The sequence below is a fragment of the Heptranchias perlo genome, chromosome 12 (assembly GCF_035084215.1).
Source record: "Heptranchias perlo isolate sHepPer1 chromosome 12, sHepPer1.hap1, whole genome shotgun sequence".
NCBI lineage: Eukaryota > Metazoa > Chordata > Chondrichthyes > Hexanchiformes > Hexanchidae > Heptranchias > Heptranchias perlo.
The window spans coordinates 74,757,971-74,777,515 of record NC_090336.1 but is presented as its reverse complement, the minus strand read 5'-3'; the positions used below and the strand labels follow the sequence as shown (position 1 = coordinate 74,777,515).

The 19,545-nt window shown below is 51.8% G+C and overlaps 1 protein-coding gene across 1 annotated transcript; it reads right to left on the bottom strand.

The window, feature by feature from the left end:
• Positions 1–1,256: 1,256 nt before the first annotated feature.
• Positions 1,257–17,647, bottom strand: si:ch211-210p4.6 (malignant fibrous histiocytoma-amplified sequence 1). The gene is made up of 6 exons (XM_067993605.1): positions 16,784–17,647; positions 12,656–12,950; positions 11,438–11,624; positions 8,992–9,170; positions 3,823–4,310; positions 1,257–1,578 (listed from the first exon to the last, which is right to left on the bottom strand). The coding sequence occupies exons 1-6, from the start codon at positions 17,644–17,646 to the stop codon at positions 1,257–1,259; spliced, it is 2,334 nt and encodes a 777-aa protein (XP_067849706.1). The 5' UTR covers position 17,647.
• Between the last annotated feature and the right edge of the window lie 1,898 nt (positions 17,648–19,545).

The window sequence follows — 19,545 nt, the reverse complement described above, 5'->3', positions numbered from 1 at the left end:
TAGCTATGAGGAAAGATTGGAGAGGCTGGGGTTGTTTTCCTTGGAACAGAGGAGGCTGAGGGGAGATTTAATTGAGGTGTACAAAATTATGAGGGGCCGAGATAGAGTGGACAGGAAGGACCTATTTCCCTTAGCAGAGAGGTCAATAACCAGGGGGCATTGATTTAAAGTAATTGGTAGAAGGATTAGAGGGGAGCTGAGGAGAAATGTTTTCACCCAGAGGGTGGTGGGGGTCTGGAACTCACTGCCTGAGGGGGTGGGAGAGGCAGAAACCCTCAACTCATTTAAAAAGTACCTGGATGTGCACCTGAAGAGCCGAAACCTACAGGGCTACGGACCAAGTGCTGGAAAGTGGGATTAGACTGGGTGGCTCATTTTTGGCCAGCACGGACACGATGGGCCGAATGGCCTCCTTCTGTGCCGTAAATTTCTATGATTCTATGACCACATTTAGCAATTGGAGACCAAGATCTGCACACAGTAATTTCCAGGACCACCACTTCATAATAAGGTTTGATCATATCGAGTCTTAGAGCACAGGAGGAGGCCATTCGGCCCATCATGCCGGCTCTTTGAAAGAGCTGTCTAATTAGTCCCACTCCCCAGCTTTTTCCCCTAACCCTGCTAATGAGTGCTCTTCAGGTACATGTCCAATTGCCTTTCGAAAGTTTCTATGGAATCTGCTCCCACCGTCCTATCAGGGAGTGTGTTCCAGATCAGAACAACGCTCCATGTGAAAAAAAAATTCCTTGTCTCCCCTCTGGTTATTTTGCCAATTATCTTAAATCTGTGTCCTCTGGTCACCGACCCTCCTGCCCACTGGAAACAGTTTCTCCTTATTCACTCTCTCAAAACCCCTCGTATTTTGAACACCTCGATTAAATCTCCCCTTAACCTTCTCTGCTCTAAGGAGAACAATCCCAGCTTCTCCAGTCTCTCCACATAACTGAAGTCCCTCATCCCTGGAACCATTCTAGTAAATCCCCTCCGCACCCTCTCCGAGGCCCTGACATCCTTCCTAAAGTGCGGTGCCCAGAATTGGACACAATGCTCCAGCGGAGGCCCAACCAGTGATTTGTAAAGGTTTAGCGTAACTTTCTTGTTTTTGTATTCAATGCCCCTATTTACAAAGCCAAGTATCTCCCACACTTTCTTAACCCCCTTATCAACTTGCCCTGCCACCCTCAAAGATTTGTGACGATGCCCCCCAGGTCCCTCTGCTCTTGCACTCCCCTCAATATGGCACCATTTGGATTTTACTGCCTCTCGGTGTTGCTCCTCGCAAAGTGCATCACTCCACACTTACCCACATTAAACTGCGTCTGCCACGTGTCTGCCCATTTCACCAGCCTGCCTATATCGGCCTCATCAATACTCAGACGGCATCCAAAGATCCGAGGGCCGTCACATCCCTTACCGTTCCCCTCGGCTCCATTTCCCCTGCAGCGGAACTCGATGTAACTGTTGGCCTCCTCGTTGTGTTCCTTCAGGAGCAGTCTCCGTCCATTGCATGCCACCAAACATTGTCCTTTTCCAACCCAGTGAGAGTGAATGAAATTACACATTTTAATTATGACCCTGTGAAAGACAGAGAATGGGAGTTAGGTTCAGGCTTCACTGATGCTTGTTGAGCGGCAAATGGTTTTCCCATGATTTATGCAACATCACTGGAGCTCGAATTTAACACGTTTGTTTTCAACATGGTGCTTCATTTGTTAAAAAAAAATCCAAATACATTAAAAAGAAAATTGTTTTGACAACTGATTTAACTATTTATTGTAAACTAGATAAAAGCAAAGCTGCAAATACACAGCAACTTCTGAAAAAGGAAAGTGAGTTCATGATAGAGCCGCCGTGGAACAGGATCAACGGCCAACTCCTGTTCCTATGTTTCTGCTTTGGGCAGAGACCCTCCATCAGGACCGACAAAGCGATGTCTCGAAAAACATTCCTGCCATTGGAAGCACAAGGAGGCAAAGAACAGCTGGCGTTCTGTCACATCGCCTTCCGTTCTAGAACTGCTTTACTCACTTCTCCAAACCTTATCGTCTAAGCTCACACAGAGAGAACGGGCAAGGTACTGGAGAGAGTCCTGCTCCTTATGGACCCCCTACCCCGGCACCCTGCACCCTCTACCCCAGCACCCCTTACCCCAGTAACCCCCCTACCCCGGCACCCTTACCCCACTTCCCCCACCCCAGCACCCCCCACCCCAGCACCCCCTACCCCAGCACCCCCATACCCCAGCACCCCCTACCCCAGCACCCCCTACCCCAGCACCCCCTACCCCCACCCCTGCACCCCCGACCGCACTTCCCCCACCCCAGTACCCCACACCCCAGCACCCCCTACCCCAGCACCCCCTACCCCAGCACCCCCTACCCCAGCACCCCCTACCCCCACCCCTGCACCCCCGACCGCACTTCCCCCACCCCAGTACCCCACACCCCAGCACCCCCTACCCCAGCACCCCCTACCCCAGCACCCCCTTACTACAGTACCCCCTTACTCCAGTACCCCCTTACTCCAGTACCCCCATACCCCAGTACCCCCTAACCCCAGCGCCCCCTTACCCCAGCACCCCCATACCACAGTACACCTTACCCCAGCACCCCCTTACTCCAGTACCCCCATACCCCATAACCCCCATACCCCAGTACCCCCCGACCCCAGCACCCCCATACCCCAGCACCCCCATACCCCAGCACCCCCATACCCACTAACCCCCATACCCCAGCACCCCCATACCCCCTTACCCCAACACCCCCCATGCCCCAGCATCCCCATGCCCCAGCACCCCAGCGCCCCCTACCCCAGCACCCCCATGCCCCCCTACCCCAGCACCCCCATACCCCCTAACCCCCCTACCCCAGCACCCCCATGCCCCCTTACCCCAGCACTCTCATACCCCAGCACCCCCCATGCCCCAGCACCCCCATGCCCCAGCGCCCCCCTACCCCAGCAGCCCCATGCCCCCATACCCCAGCACCCCTACCCCAGCACCCCCATGCCCCCTTACCCCAGCACTCTCATACCCCAGCACCCCCCATGCCCCAGCACCCCCATGCCCCAGCGCCCCCCTACCCCAGCACCCCCATGCCCCCATACCCCAGCACCCCTACCCCAGCACCCCCATGCCCCCATACCCCAGCACCCCTACCCCAGCACCCCCATGCCCCCATACCCCAGCATCCCCATACCCCAACACCCCCATACCCCAGCACCCCCATACCCCAGCACCCCCATGCCCCCTTACCCTCGCACACCCTTACCCCAGCACCGCCATGCCCCCATACCCCAGCACCCCCATACCCCAGCACCCCCATACCCCCTTACCCCAGCACCCCCATACCCCAGCACCACCATACCCCAGCACCCCCATACCCCAGCACCACCATACCCCAGCACCCCCATACCCCAGCACCACCATACCCCAGCACCCCCATACCCCAACACCCCCATACCCCAGCACCCCCATACCCCAGCACCCCCATACCCCAGCACCCCCATGCCCCCTTACCCTCGCACACCCTTACCCCAGCACCGCCATGCCCCCATACCCCAGCACCCCCATACCCCAGCACCCCCATACCCCCTTACCCCAGCACCCCCATACCCCAGCACCACCATACCCCAGCACCACCATACCCCAGCACCCCCATACCCCAGCACCGCCATGCCCCCATACCCCAGCACCCCCATACCCCAGCACCCCCATACCCCAGCACCACCATACCCCAGCACCACCATGCCCCCTTACCCCTTCACCTTAACAGAGGAGGGGAAAAAATGGACCGGAACGAAAGTGAGAAAAGCAAAGACCTGTGGAAGAACCCCTGTGGGATTTCAGGTAAGAAGAAAGTTCGTGTGTGTAGATCCTCCTCACTGTCGTCTTTCCACTGTTCTGATACCTCCTTTGCATTAGTCAAGTAACTTGGGAATAAATAGCTTTGGGCCGGGGTGTTATCTGATCGAGACCATCGGGTGCCTGGTCTGAACTCATGTGCATCTGGATTCAAGGCCAGGGGTTTTGAGGAGAGACATATGTCAAAATATTCCAATATTTGGAACAGTTTGCCTTTCTCTTCCTCGTCTCCAATCATTTCATCTGCAATTTCCTGCAGGTCCATATTTCCACTTTGCCTCAGCTGTTGTTTGACCAATATCATGATGGCTTTATGATGCAGAGTTGCTTTAGTCTGAAAGTCGACGATCCATTTTTGCTGGTCCGGTTTGACGGCTGATTCCTTCTTCAGTATTTTGGGCGGGATGCCTCTCAGCTGCTCCAACAGGTCATGGCGGACAATCATCTGAAAGGGCAAAGAGCTTGGATTGAAACAGATTCCCGGCTGACAGAGTTATGAGTCTCACTTCCCCATTCCTCAGTAACGTGCGTAATCTCGTGAGGCACATCTGTCTGTTCACTATTATCATTCACATTATGACTAGGACCAGACAGACTAGATGCAGGGAGGGTGTTCCCGATGGCTGGGGAGTCCAGAACCAGGGGTCACAGTCTCAGGATACGGGGCGTGCCATTTAGAACCGAGATGAGGAGAAATTTCTTCACTCAGAGGGTGGTGAACCTGTGGAATTCTCTACCACAGGAGGCAGTGGAGGCCAAGTCATTAGATGTATTCAAGAAGGAGATAGATATATTTCTTAATGCTAAAGGGATCAAGGGATATGGGGAGAAAGCAGGAACAGGGTACTGAGTTAGACGATCAGCCATGATCATTTTGAATGGCGGAGCAGGCCCGAGGGGCTGAATGGCCTACTCTTGCTCCTATTTTCTATGTATCTATGATGATACTTATCTAAAATACCAATACAGGAGGTGCACATCAAACAAACAACACAGAAAGAAAGAACTCCGAGTGCCTTTCAACACCTCAGGATGTCCCAAAGCGCTTTAGGAACATAGGAACAGGAGTGGGCCATTCGACCCCTCGTGCCTGCTCCGCCATTTGATAAGGTCATGGCTGATCTGTGATCTAACTCCATATACCTGCCTTTGGCCCATATCCCTTAATACCTTTGGTTGCCAAAAAGCTATCTATCTCAGATTTAAATTTAGCAATTGAGCTAGTATCAACTGCCGTTTGCGGAAGAGAGTTCCAAACTTCTACCACCCTTTGTGTGTAGAAATGTTTTCTAAACTCACTCCTGAAAGGTCTGGCTCTAATTTTTAGACTGTGCCCCCTACTCCTAGAATCCCCAACCAGCGGAAATAGTTTCTCTCTATCCACCCTATCTGTTCCCCTTAATATCTTATAAACTTCGATCAGATCACCCCTTAACCTTTGAAACTCTAGAGAATACAACTTCAATTTGTGTAATCTCTCCTCGTAACTTAACCCTTGAAGTCCGGGTATCATTCTAGTAAACCTACGCTGCACTCCCTCCAAGGCCAATATGTCCTTCCGAAGGTGCGGTGCCCAGAACTGCTCACAGTACTCCAGGTGCGGTCTAACCAGGGTTTTGTATAGCTGCAGCATAACTTCTGCCCCCTTGTACTCTAGTCCTCTGGATATAAAGGCCAGCATTCCATTAGCCTTATTGATTATTTTCTGCACCTGTTCATGACACTTCAATGATCGATGTACCTGAACCCCTAAGTCCCTTTGGACATCCACTGTTTTTAACTTTTTACCATTTAGAAAGTACCCTGTTCTATCCTTTTTTGATCCAAAGTGGATGACCTCACATTTGTCTGCATTGAATTCCATCTGCCACAGTTTTGCCCATTCACCTAATCTATCAATATCGCTTTGTAATTTTATGTTTTCATCTACACTGCTTACAATGCCACCGATCTTTGTGTCATCGGCAAACTTAGATATGAGACTTTCTATGCCTTCATCTAAGTCGTTAATAAATATTGTGAATAATTGAGGCCCCAAGACAGATCCCTGCAGGACTCCACTAGTCACATCCTGCCAATGTGAGTACCTACCCATTATCCCTACTCTCTGTTGCCTTTCGCTCAGCCAACTTCCTAACCAAGTCCGTACTTTTCCCTCGATTCCATGGGCTTCTATCTGAGCTAACAGTCTCTTATGTGGGACCTTATCAAATGCCTTCTGGAAGTCCATATAAACAACATCCATTGACATTCCCCTGTCCACTACTTTAGTCACCTCTTCAAAAAATTCAATCAGGTTTGTCAGGCACGACCTACCTTTCACAAATTCATGCTGGCTCTCTCTGATTAACTGAAAATTCTCGAGGTGTTCAGTCACCCGATCCTTAATTATAGACTCCAGCATTTTCCCCACAACAGATGTTAGGCTAACTGGTCTATAATTCCCTGGTTTCCCTCTCTCTCCTTTCTTAAAAAGCGGAGTGACATGTGCAATTTTCCAATCTAGAGGGACAGTTCCTGAATCTAGAGAACTTTGAAAGATTATAGTTAGGGCATCTGCAATGTGCTCACCGACTTCCTTTAAAACCCTGGGATGGAAACCATCTGGTCCTGGGGATTTGTCACTCTTTAGTGCTATTATTTTCTTCATTACTGTTGCTTTACTAATGTTAATTTTATCGAGTCCCTGTCCCCGATTCAATATAAGTTTTCTTGGGATTTCCGGCATGCTATCCTCTTTTTCTACTGTAAATACTGACGCAAAGTAATTGTTCAACATGTCCGCCATTTCCCCATTGTCAATGACAATATCCCCACTTTCAGTTTTTAAGGGGCCAACACTGCTCCTGACCACCCTCTTTTTCCTAATGTAACTATAAAAGTTCTTTGTATTGGTTTTGATATCCCATGCAAGTTTCTTTTCATACTCTCTTTATGTAGCTCTTACTATCTGTTTTGTGAGCCTTTGTTGATCTTTGTATCTTTCCCATTCGCCAGGATCTGTGCAAAAACTCTGTCAAAGAGGGAGGTCTTAAAGAGCGTCTTAAAGGAGGAGAGAGAGGTGGAAAGGTTTAGGGAGGGAATTCCAGAGCTTAGGGCCCGGGCAGCTGAAGGCACGGCCGCCAATGGTGGAGCGATGGAAATCGGGGATGAGCAAGAGGCCAGAATTGGAGGAGTGTAGAGATCTCGGAAGGTTGTAGGGCTGGAGGAGGTTACAGAGATAGGGAGGGGGGCGAGGCCATAGAGGGATTTGAAAACAAGGATGAGAATTTTAAAATCGAGGCGTTCCCAGATCGGGAGCACAGGGGGTGATGGGTGAACAGGACTTGGTGCGAGTTAGGATACGGGGGCAGCAGAGTTTTGGATGAGCTCAAGTTTACGGAGGGTGGGAGAATGGAGGCCGGCCAGGAGATCATTGGAATAGTCCAGTCTGGAGGTAACAAAGGCACGGATGAGGGTTACAGAAGCGGATGAGCTGCGGCAGGGGCAGGGACGGGCGATGTTACAGAGGTGGAAGTAGGCGGTCTCGGTGATGGAGCAGATATGGGGTCGGAAGCTCATCTCAGGGTCAAATGGGACGCCAAGGTTGCGAATGGTGTGGTTCAGCCTCAGACAGTGGCCGGGGAGAGGGATGGAGTACCCGAGGAGAGGGAACCGTTAACAATATTAGCTAACACAGGGGCCAGGAAGGGAAGTTGGGTGGTCAGCAACTTGGTGGGAATAGGGTTGAGGGAGCAGGAGGTGGGTCTCATGGTCAAGATGAGCTTGGAGAGGGCATGAGGGGAGATAGGAGAGAAACTAGACAAAGATGCGAGTTCAGCGGTAGGGCAGGGGGGAACCGTAGGGGAAGTTTGGCTCGGTGGGCTAGGAGAAGGGAGGAAAGCAGCAGAGGCAGCTGAACGGATGGTCTCAATCTTAATGACAAAGAAGTCCATGAGCTCCTCGCACTTATTGGATGTGACGGTTCGTAGTGAAGAGAAGCCGGGTCACAGCTGGCATACCCCTCACACAGCTGGCGTGCCCCCCTCACACAGCTGGCGCGCCCCCCCCTCACAGAGCCGGCGTGCCCCCTAACACAGCTGGCGCCCCCCCCCTAACACAGCTGGCGTGCCCCCCTCACACAGCTGGCGCGCCCCCCCCCTCACACAGCTGGCGTGCCCCCCCTCACACAGCTGGCGTGCCCCCTAACACAGCTGGCGTGCCCCCTAACACAGCTGGCGCGCCCCCTCACACAGCTGGCGCGCACCCCTCACACAGCTGGCGCCCCCCTCACAGAGCCGGCGCGCCCCCCTCACACAGCTGGCGTGCCCCCTAACACAGCTGGCGTGCCCCCCTCACACAGCTGGCGTGCCCCCTAACACAGCTGGCGTGCCCCCCTCACACAGCTGGCGTGCCCCCCTCACACAGCTGGCGCGCCCCCTCACACAGCTGGCGCGCACCCCTCACACAGCTGGCGCCCCCCTCACAGAGCCGGCGCGCCCCCTCACACAGGTGGCGCGCCCCCTCACACAGCTGGCGTGCCCCCCCCTCACACAGCTGGCGTGCCCCCCCTCACACAGCTGGCGTGCCCCCCCCTCACACAGCTGGCGTGCCCCCCCTCACACAGCTGGCGCGCCCCCCCCCTCACACAGCTGGCGCGCCCCCCCTCACACAGCTGGCGCGCCCCCCTCCTCACACAGCTGGCGTGCCCCCGCTCACACAGCTGGCGCGCCCCCTCACACAGCTGGCGTGCCCCCCTCCTCACACAGCTGGCGTGCCCCCCCCCTCACACAGCTGGCGTGCCGCCCCTCCTCACACAGCTGGCGCGCCCCCCTCCTCACACAGCTGGCGCGCCCCCCTCCTCACACAGCTGGCGTGCCCCCCCTCACACAGCTGGCGTGCCCCCCTCCTCACACAGCTGGCGTGCCCCCCTCCTCACACAGCTGGCGTGCCCCCCCTCCTCACACAGCTGGCGTGCCCTCATGTGCATTACCTGTTGATTTGAAGAAGGCAGCAATAAAAACCAAAAGCAAATTTTCATTCAAAAGTTAAATATTTAAAACAAAATTGAATATTTTAGCTCCGATGGTGAAAGGGGAGACTGCAAGATCTCCATCCAGAGGTGGTACCACCCACCTCAAACCCACCTTAAACAAAGTGATGAGAACCGCTGGCTTCAGGAAGAGAATTCCTTCCAGAGATTGCACATCCTGGTACCACATAATTAACCCAATCTGGTGCAGGTAACTCAGAATGTATTTCAGGTTCTCGCTGTCAACGTTGTGAGACTTCAGCTTCATTAATAATTCTTCAAGTGACACGATTCCTGTTTCAAGAAAAGAAAAAGTGAGAGTCGGTGTCGGGGGGACCCGTACCCCAGTGAGAGTCGGTGTCTGTGGGACCCGTACCCCAGTGAGAGTCGGTGTCTGTGGGACCCGTACCCCAGTGAGAGTCAGTGTCTGTGGGACCCGTACCCCAGTGAGAGTCAGTGTCTGTGGGACCCGTACCCCTTTGAGAGTCAGTGTCGGTGGGACCCGTACCCCAGTGAGAGTCGGTGTCTGTGGGACCCGTACCCCAGTGAGAGTCAGTGTCTGTGGGACCCGTACCCCAGTGAGAGTCAGTGTCTGTGGAACCCGTACCCCAGTGAGAGTCAGTGTCTGTGGGACCCGTACCCCAGGGAGAGTCAGTGTCTGTGGGACCCGTACCCCAGTGAGAGTCAGTGTCGGGGGGACCCGTACCCCAGTGAGAGTCGGTGTCTGTGGGACTGTACCCCAGTGAGAGTCAGTGTCTGTGGAACTGGACCCCAGTGAGAGTCAGTGTCTGTGGGACTGGACCCCAGTGAGAGTCAGTGTCTGTGGAACTGTACCCCAGTGAGAGTCAGTGTGTGTGGGACTGGACCCCAGTGAGAGTCGGTGTCTGTGGAACTGGACCCCAGTGAGAGTCAGTGTCTGTGGGACCCGTACCCCAGTGAGAGTCAGTGTCTGTGGGACCCGTACCACAGTGAGAGTCAGTGTCTGTGGAACTGTACCCCAGTGAGAGTCAGTGTCTGTGGAACTGTACCCCAGTGAGAGTCAGTGTCTGTGGAACTGTACCCCAGTGAGAGTCAGTGTCTGTGGAACTGGACCCCAGTGAGAGTCAGTGTCTGTGGGACCTGTACCCCAGTGAGAGTCAGTGTCTGTGGGACCCGTACCCCAGTGAGAGTCAGTGTCTGTGGAACTGTACCCCAGTGAGAGTCAGTGTCTGTGGGACTGGACCACAGTGAGAGTCAGTGTCTGTGGAACTGTACCCCAGTGAGAGTCAGTGTCTGTGGAACTGTACCCCAGTGAGAGTCAGTGTCTGTGGAACTGGACCCCAGTGAGAGTCAGTGTCTGTGGAACTGGACCCCAGTGAGAGTCAGTGTCTGTGGAACTGTACCCCAGTGAGAGTCAGTGTCTGTGGAACTGGACCCCAGTGAGAGTCAGTGTCTGTGGAACTGGACCCCAGTGAGAGTCAGTGTCTGTGGAACTGGACCCCAGTGAGAGTCAGTGTCTGTGGAACTGTACCCCAGTGAGAGTCAGTGTCTGTGGAACTGGACCCCAGTGAGAGTCAGTGTCTGTGGAACTGGACCCCAGTGAGAGTCAGTGTCTGTGGAACTGTACCCCAGTGAGAGTCAGTGTCTGTGGGACTGGACCCCAGAGAGAGTCAGTGTCTGTGGAACTGGACCCCAGTGAGAGTCAGTGTCTGTGGAACTGGACCCCAGTGAGAGTCAGTGTCTGTGGAACTGGACCCCAGTGAGAGTCAGTGTCTGTGGAACTGGACCCCAGTGAGAGTCAGTGTCTGTGGAACTGGACCCCAGTGAGAGTCAGTGTCTGTGGGACTGGACCCCAGTGAGAGTCAGTGTCTGTGGGACTGGACCCCAGTGAGAGTCAGTGTCTGTGGGACTGTACCCCAGTGAGAGTCAGTGTCTGTGGGACCCGTACCCCAGTGAGAGTCAGTGTCTGTGGGACTGGACCCCAGTGAGAGTCAGTGTCTGTGGAACTGGACCCCAGTGAGAGTCAGTGTCTGTGGGACCCGTACCCCAGTGAGAGTCAGTGTCTGTGGGACTGGACCCCAGTGAGAGTCAGTGTCTGTGGAACTGGACCCCAGTGAGAGTCAGTGTCTGTGGAACTGTACCCCAGTGAGAGTCAGTGTCTGTGGAACTGTCCCCCAGTGAGAGTCAGTGTCTGTGGAACTGTACCCCAGTGAGAGTCAGTGTCTGTGGAACTGGACCCCAGTGAGAGTCAGTGTCTGTGGAACTGGACCCCAGTGAGAGTCAGTGTCTGTGGAACTGGACCCCAGTGAGAGTCAGTGTCTGTGGAACTGTACCCCAGTGAGAGTCAGTGTCTGTGGAACTGGACCCCAGTGAGAGTCAGTGTCTGTGGAACTGGACCCCAGTGAGAGTCAGTGTCTGTGGAACTGGACCCCAGTGAGAGTTGGCACCTTCAAAGGAGAAGGGGAGGGAAATTTGGCAGAACAAAGAGGAGAAAAAGCAGATCGTGGTTTCCATGCTGTGACCAATTGCAAATGGCAGGTCGAGACTGGAAAAAGGCAGCGTGTAAAATGACAAACTCATACCGTGTTCAGGAATTTCTTGCGTTTCAGTGAGTTCTGTAATTGCTTGTTCCACCACTTTGTAAATGATTGGAAGTTTCCGGATTGCATTTGGGAAAATATCCTCATTCCGAACTGATTCCAGAATCTGACATCGGACTTTGTTTATATCATCATATTGAGTGCAATCAATGGGAATAAGATCCAAAACCTGCCAGGGCAAATATCTACTTTAGTTCAACCTTTCATTGGTTTACATCTGGGAGAGAAGGAGGGAGGGAAGGAGGGAGAGAGGGAAGGAGGGAGGGAAGGAAGGAGGGAGAAAGGGAAGGGGGGAGGGAAGGAAGGAGGGAGGGAAGGGAGGGAGAGAAGGAAGGAGGGAAAAGGGGAAGGAGGGAAAAGGGGAAGAAGGGAAAAGGGGAAGAAGGGAAAAGGGGAAGAAGGGAAAAGGGGAAGGAGGGAGTGAAGGAAGGAGGGAGAAAGGGAATGAGGGAGGGAAGGAGGGAGGGAAGGAGGGAGAAAGGGGAGGAGGGAGGGAAGGAAGGAGGGAAGGAAGGAGAAAGGGAATGAGGGAAGGAAGGAGAAAGGGAATGAGGGAAGGAAGGAGAAAGGGAATGAGGGAGGGAAGGAGGGAAGGAGGGAGAAAGGGAGGGAGGGAGAAAGAGAAGGAGGGAGAAAGGGAAGGAGGGAGAAAGGGAAGGAGGGAGGGAAGAAAGGAGGGAGGGAAGAAAGGAGGGAAGGAAGAAAGGAGGGAAGGAAGAAAGGAGGGAAGGAAGGGAGGGAAGGAAGTAGGGAGAAAGGGAAGGAAGGAAGGGAGGGAAGGAAGGAGGGAGAAAGGGAAGGAAGGAAGGGAGGAGGGAGGGAAGGAAGGAGGGAGAAAGGGGAGGAAGGAAGGGAGGAGGGAGGGTACAGTAGCTTAGTGTCTACGGCGCTGGGCTAGCAAACCAGAGGTCATGAGTTCAAATCACACTGTACAAAGTACAGAAGCTGAGTTGAATAAACCTGGCGACTTGTGGCCTGGATTGCTGTAACCTGTGTCTGCCCCTCCTCACAGGGCAAATGATGGGCAGGGGGATGGAACGAGAGTCAGGGAATTCCTAACCCAGGAGTTCCCAGGCCTCGGGCTCAGGCAGGATGTGGTGTATCTTTAGAGGGTGGCCCACCTGTGAGGTGGACGTGGGTCGCAGGCCAGGGTCTGAGTATCGAACATTAACCCTTTCCTACTTTAGCTTAGGACGGTACCTTCAAACTGTAGTCGGCTAAATCGCAGAGTTTGTTCGCCTGGTCACTGTACAATTCGCACTGGGAGTTGTCCTTTAGCTTCTCCAGACGCAGATTCAAGTTCTCTTGTCTCTCAATCAACATCTCCTTGATCTTTTCCTCAATGTCCTTCTTCTTCCTCTCGGCCTCTTCCTTATCACAGTGGTCCACGTGACTCCCGATGGGAAGTACAACGGAATCTGGGACTCGCATCAAAATGTTGTTGATCCAAAAGCCGACCAGGTCCTTGAAGGAGTCCTTGTCGTCCATCTCGTACCTGGGAAGGAAATACCAACCATCACTTAAAGACAAAACAAGGCATGGGATGAGAATTGACCATTCAGCCCATCAAACTCACTCTTTCCACATGTATTGTCTACTCTACCTATCATGGACTCTATCCTGCACAGTTAGTCTCCTGTCAGGAGTATAAACACTCCTCGCTCCCCACAAGGTAAATGAGCAAACCTCCAGAATATTCATCCAACCTCACAGCTGCGTTATTCAGCCCTTCACTGGGACACTGGAACACTGTGGCACTAACACTGGGACACTGGAACACTGTGGCACTAACACTGGGACACTGGAACACTGCGGCACTAACACTGGGACACTGGAACACTGTGGCACTGGGACCTGGAACACTGACATACGAACATAAGAAATAGGAGCAGGAGTGGGCCAATCGGCCCCTCGAGCCTGCTCCGCCATTCAATAAGATCATGGCTGATCTGATCCTAACCTCAAATCTAAATTCATGTCCAATTTCCTGCCCGCTCCCCGTAACCCCTAATTCCCTTTACTTCTAGGAAACTGTCTATTTCTGTTTTAAATTTATTTAATGATGTAGCTTCCACAGCTTCCTGGGGCAGCAAATTCCACAGACCTACCACCCTCTGAGTGAAGAAGTTTCTCCTCATCTCAGTTTTGAAAGAGCAGCCCCTTATTCTAAGATTATGCCCCCTCGTTCTAGTTTCACCCATCCTTGGGAACATCCTTACCGCATCCACCCGATCAAGCCCCTTCACAATCTGATATGGTTCAATAAGATCGCCTCTCATTCTTCTGAACTCCAATGAGTAGAGTCCCAATCTACTCAACCTCTCCTCATATGTCCGCCCCCTCATCCCCGGGATTAACCAAGTGAACCTTCTTTGTACTGCCTCGAGAACAAGTATGTCTTTTCTTAAGTATGGACACCAAAACTGTATGCAGTATTCCAGGTGCGGTCTCACCAATACCTTATATAACTGCAGCAATACCTCCCTGTTTTTATATTCTATCCCCCGAGCAATAAAAGCCAACATTCCGTTGGCCTTCTTGATCACCTGCTGCACCTGCATACTAACTTTTTGATTTTCTTGCACTGGGACCCCCAGATCCCTTTGTACTGCAGTACTTTCCAGTTTCTCGCCATTAAGATAATAACTTGCTCTCTGATTTTTCCTGCCAAAGTGCATAACCTCACATTTTCCAATATTGTATTGCATGTGCCAAATCTCCGCCCACTCACCCAGCCTGTCTATATCCCCTTGTAGGTTTTTTATGTCCTCCTCACTCTCTACTTTCCCTCCCACCTTTGTATCATCTGCAAATTTTGATATGTTACACTCGGTCCCCTCCTCCAAATCGTTAATATAGATTGTAAAGAGTTGGGGACCCAGCACCGACCCCTGCGGAACACCACTGGCTACTGGTTGCCAGTCCGAGAATGTACCATTTATCCCAACTCTCTGCTTCCTGTTAGATAACCAATCCTCCACCCATGCCAGAATATTACCCCCAATCCAGTGATTCTTTATCTTGAGCAATAATCTTTTATGTGGCACCTTGTCGAATGCCTTCTGGAAGTCTAAATACACTACGTCCACTGGTTCCCCTTTATCCACCCTGTACGTTATATCCTCAAAGAACTCAAGCAAATTTGTCAGACATGACTTCCCCTTCATAAAGCCATGCTGACTTTGTCCTATTAAATTATGTTTATCCAAATGTTCTGCTACTGTCTCCTTAATAATAGACTCCAAAATTTTACCCACCACAGATGTTAGGCTAACTGGCCTATAATTTCCAGCCTTCTGCCTACTACCCTTTTTAAATAAGGGTGTTACATTAGCAGTTTTCCAATCTGCCAGGACCTTTGCCGAGTCCAGAGAATTTTGGAAAATTATTACCAAAGCATCCACAATCCCTCCTGCCACTTCCCTCAAGACCCTCGGATGTAAGCCATCAGGTCCAGGGGATTTATCCGCCTTGAGTCCCATTAATTTACTGAGTACCAATTCCTTAGTGATTTTAATCGTATTTAGCTCCTCCCCCCCTAGAGCCCCCTGTTTGTCCAGTGTTGGGATATTCTTAGTGTCCTCTACCGTAAAGACTGAAACAAAATATTTGTTCAGCATTTTTGCCATCTCCATGTTTCCCACCATTAATTTCCCGGTCTCATCCTCTCAGGGACCTACATTTGCCTTAGCCACCCTTTTTCTTTTTAGATAACTGTAGAAACTCTTGCTATCTGTTTTTATATTTTTTGCTAATACAGGGACACTAACACTGTGACACTGGAACACTGTGACACTAACACTGTGACACTGGAACACTGTGACACTGGAACACTGTGACACTAACACTGTGACACTGGAACACTGTGACACTAACACTGTGACACTGGAACACTGTGACACTAACACTGTGACACTAACACTGTGACACTGGAACACTGTGACACTGGAACACTGTGACACTAACACTGTGACACTAACACTATGACACTGGAACACTGTGACACTAACACTGTGACACTGGAACACTGTGACACTGGAACACTGTGACACTAACACTGTGACACTGGAACACTGTGACACTAACACTGTGACACTAACACTGTGACACTAACACTGTGACACTAACACTGTGACACTGGGACACTAACACTGTGACACTGGAACACTGTGACACTAACACTGTGACACTGGAACACTGTGACACTAACACTGTGACAATGGGACACTAACACTGTGATACTGGAACACTGTGACACTAACACTGTGACACTAACACTGTGACACTGGAACACTGTGACACTAACACTGTGACAATGGGACACTAACACTGTGACACTGGAACACTGTGACACTAACACTGTGACACTGGAACACTGTGACACTAACACTGTGACACTGGAACACTGTGACACTAACACTGTGACACTGGAACACTGTGACACTAACACTGTGACACTGGAACACTGTGACACTAACACTGTGACACTGGAACACTGTGACACTGGAACACTGTGACACTAACACTGTGACAATGGGACACTAACACTGTGACACTGGAACACTAACACTGTGATACTGGAACACTGTGACACTGGAACACTGTGACACTGGAACACTGTGACACTAACACTGTGACACTGGAACACTGTGACACTAACACTGTGATACTGGAACATGGCTATCAAAAGTGTGAACAGTCAGCTGTAGTACACAAAGTGAAAAAGATCCAAATAGGAGACTCATAAACACAAAGAATTTGCTGATCTTGTTTAAGAAAAGGTAGAGGGTGTGAGGGAGACAATAAGAGAAAGGGAATGAGAGATGGAGGGAGAGTGAAAGCGAGGAAGAGGGAGAGTAGAGGAAATAATGAAGGTGGGAAGAAAGGAAGGGAATGAGAAGCAGATTGAAGGAGGGAATCAGGCAAGAAGATAGGGATCAGAATGAGACAGGGAGAGGGTGGGGACAAGAAATGAGAGAGGGAATGAGACCAGGAGAGAGAGAGAGAGGAAATGAGAAATGGGAGATAGGGAGAAGGAATATAGGAAGGAATGGCCAGCGACCATTGGATATTGATCGGGGAGATTTGGCAGATTTCCACTCCTAGCTCAGTGATTAGGCAAAGTGCAGTTTCCCAAATGAACCTGAGGCGTTCCTGGTCATTCGGACTTGGGATCATTCTGGGAGGTGCATTTCATCATTGGGACACCGGGCTGTTTGAGAATATATTTTGAAAAAGAACTACTGTAATTAAAAAATAAACCAGTGCTTGGAGCAGATCGGGAGCCCGGTCAACCTTCAGGGACTTCAATCCTGGCCTTCAGCTCACCTGTGCAAGTCAATAACTAGTATAACCAGGGCCTGCGGTGTGATGAACACATGGTGGGTCAGGTAATACTCCTGCTGCCCAGCGAAATCCCAGCACAAGAAGGAGAAATCTTCGATCTGAAACTCGTTAATCTCAATCCCGGTCGTCCTGTCCTTCTCAGCGATCGTCACGAGTTCCCTCTTGGTCAAACTTTTACTCAGAGTTGACTTTCCCGCCATCGATGCTCCGAGAAACATGGTCTTGATCCGTTTGTCCTCTTTGGACTCGCTTGTCCGGAGCTGTTTGAAGTAACTGCGGATTTGCTGCAGTCCCCCTGCACACACCTCATCGGGAGGTTCCCTCAGACAGTTGTTCCGGGCGCTGAATTTTCTCAGCGCCCTGTTGTCAAACAGCTCAGGAGGAAGTTCACGCAACTTATTGTTCTCGATGTAAAATTCTTCGAGCTTTCCTAGTTTGGCAATCGTTTCGGGAACTTCCTTTATAAGGTTGTGAGAGAGGTTTAGATAGAAAAGATGTTTACAACAGCAGAGGTCGCCCGGAATGTCAGCCAGGTGATTGTTGTTGAGTTTAAGCTGCTTCAGGACGGACAGACGGGGGAAAATGTTCTCCGTGACTTTCTGGATTTTGTTCTGGTTTAAATAAAGTTTCTCAAGGCATCGAAGGGTCACAATTTCTGAGGGAAACTCCATCAATTCATTTTTAGACAGTATGAGTATCTTCAAATTGCTCAGTTGCGAAAGGCCAGAGAGATTCTTCAGTCTGTTGCGGTCTAAATTGAGATGAATAATCTGTGGGTCTTGCAGGGTACCTTCTGGGATGAACTTCAGACGTCTCTTAGACAGGTCCACTTCTTTCCCTGACATTTGTTCGCCACACTGGTTTTGCTCTGAAAAAAAATTACAGCTTAAAACAGTTCATTAAAATCTGGCGCAAAGCTCACAGGGGCTTCTGGAATTCCTCCGAGATTCATTCCCCAGCATTTCTTGTACCCAAATTGATTTTTTTTAAAAAAATGATATTTATAAAATGCTGGCTAGATATAGCACAAAAAATATAAGGGGGGATGCTCCCTTTTCCCACTGGCGTTAGTGGATCAGCTGCCTGTTTCACATCACGTCCCTTCTCATTGACAATAATCGGGCCAGTGTAAAACGGGTGAGTGTAAATCGGGCGATAATCCACTAACACCCATCTTACACCCAACGGGAAAAGTGGAGAATCAGCCAGTGTTTTACAGAGACAGAAAGGTAGATAATATTAACATGAGGGGAGGCCCTTTCTGTCTCTGATGAAGTTAAGTCCCTCTTGGGGGCTGATTTATCAGAATCCCATCTTCCTGCTCTCTCTCTAAACTAATCTCCTTTTCCTGCTCTCTCCAAACTATTCCCCTCTTCCTGATCTATCTCGAAACCAGTCCCTTTTCCCCGCTCTCTCTCCCCAACAAATTGCTTCTGTTGTATCAACAGATTGAAATTAACACTTTCAAACGCAATCAGTGATCTCCATCTTATACTCCCTCCCCTTGGCTCCCATTGCCCCATGGCTGCTCCTTACTCCCTGCCCCCATCTCCCCACCCCCTGCCCAATTCTCCCCGCCCCCATCTCCCCATCTCTCTGCCCCCAGCCCCCTTCTCCCCACTCCCTGCCCCATCTCCCTGCCCTTTTCCCCCACCCCATCTCCCTGCCCCTATCCCCCACCCCATCTCCCTGCCCCTATCCCCCACCCCATCTCCCTGCCCCTATCCCCCACCCCCTCTCCCTGCCCCCAGCCCCCACCCCCTCTCCCTGCCCCCAGCCCCCTTCTCCCCACTCCCTGCCCCATCTCCCTGCCCTTTTCCCCCACCCCATCTCCCTGCCCCTATCCCCCACCCCATCTCCCTGCCCCTATCCCCCACCCCATCTCCCTGCCCCTATCCCCCACCCCATCTCCCTGCCCCTATCCCCCACCCCCTCTCCCTGCCCCTATCCCCCACCCCCTCTCCCTGCCCCTATCTCCCCTCTCCCCACTCCCTGCCCCATCTCCCTGCCCTTTTCCCCCACCCCATCTCCCTGCCCCCTGCCCCTATCTCCTCACCCCCTGCCCAATTCTCCCTGCCCTCGCCCCATCTCTCTGCCCCCTGCCCCTATCTCCCCTCTCCCTGCCCCTATCTCCTCACCCCCTGCCCAATTCTCCCTGCCCTCGCCCCATCTCTCTGCCCCCTGCCCCTATCTCCCCTCTCCCTGCCCCTATCTCCCCGCTCCATCTCTCTGCCTCCTGCCTCTATCTCCCCTCTCCCTGCCCCTATCTCCCCGCTCCATCTCTCTGCCCCTGCCCCTATCTCCCTGCCCCATCTCCCTGCCCCCTGCCCCCTGCCCCTATCTCTCCACTCCCCTTCATCTCCTGCCTAATCTACACTTTCTGTCTCTCCCTACTCTCTCGTTGCTCTCGGTCTTCACTTGGCTCCTCACTCTCCTGACTCTGTGGAGTCACCTATAAGCAATTTGGATTCCAGGGGAGCGGGAGATTTGATTCAGGTGCCAATATTTGATGGGATTGCTTTGTATCAAAACAATCAGAAAACAGGAGATTGGGAGCAGGGAGTGGGATTCTCTAATTTGTAGAGTGTTTCCCAGACGAGTTTTCTTCCTACCCAACGGAGACAGTGAGTCAATCACAACACAGAGGGAACGATGAGCACACAGAATTATAGAATCATAGAAAGGTTACAGCATGGAAGGAGGCCATTCGGCCCATCGAGTCCATGCTAGCTCTCTGCAAGAAC

Excerpts from the sequence above, each read along its gene's own strand:
- si:ch211-210p4.6 (XM_067993605.1), bottom strand. The coding sequence starts at position 17,646 with ATGTCAGGGAAAGAAGTGGACCTGTCTAAGAGACGTCTGAAGTTCATC. Across the intron at positions 12,951-16,783 it reads CTAGTTATTGACTTGCACAG|GTACGAGATGGACGACAAGG; the intron begins GTGAGCTGAAGG and ends TTTCCTTCCCAG. Across the intron at positions 11,625-12,655 it reads TAGCCGACTACAGTTTGAAG|GTTTTGGATCTTATTCCCAT; the intron begins GTACCGTCCTAA and ends TTGCCCTGGCAG.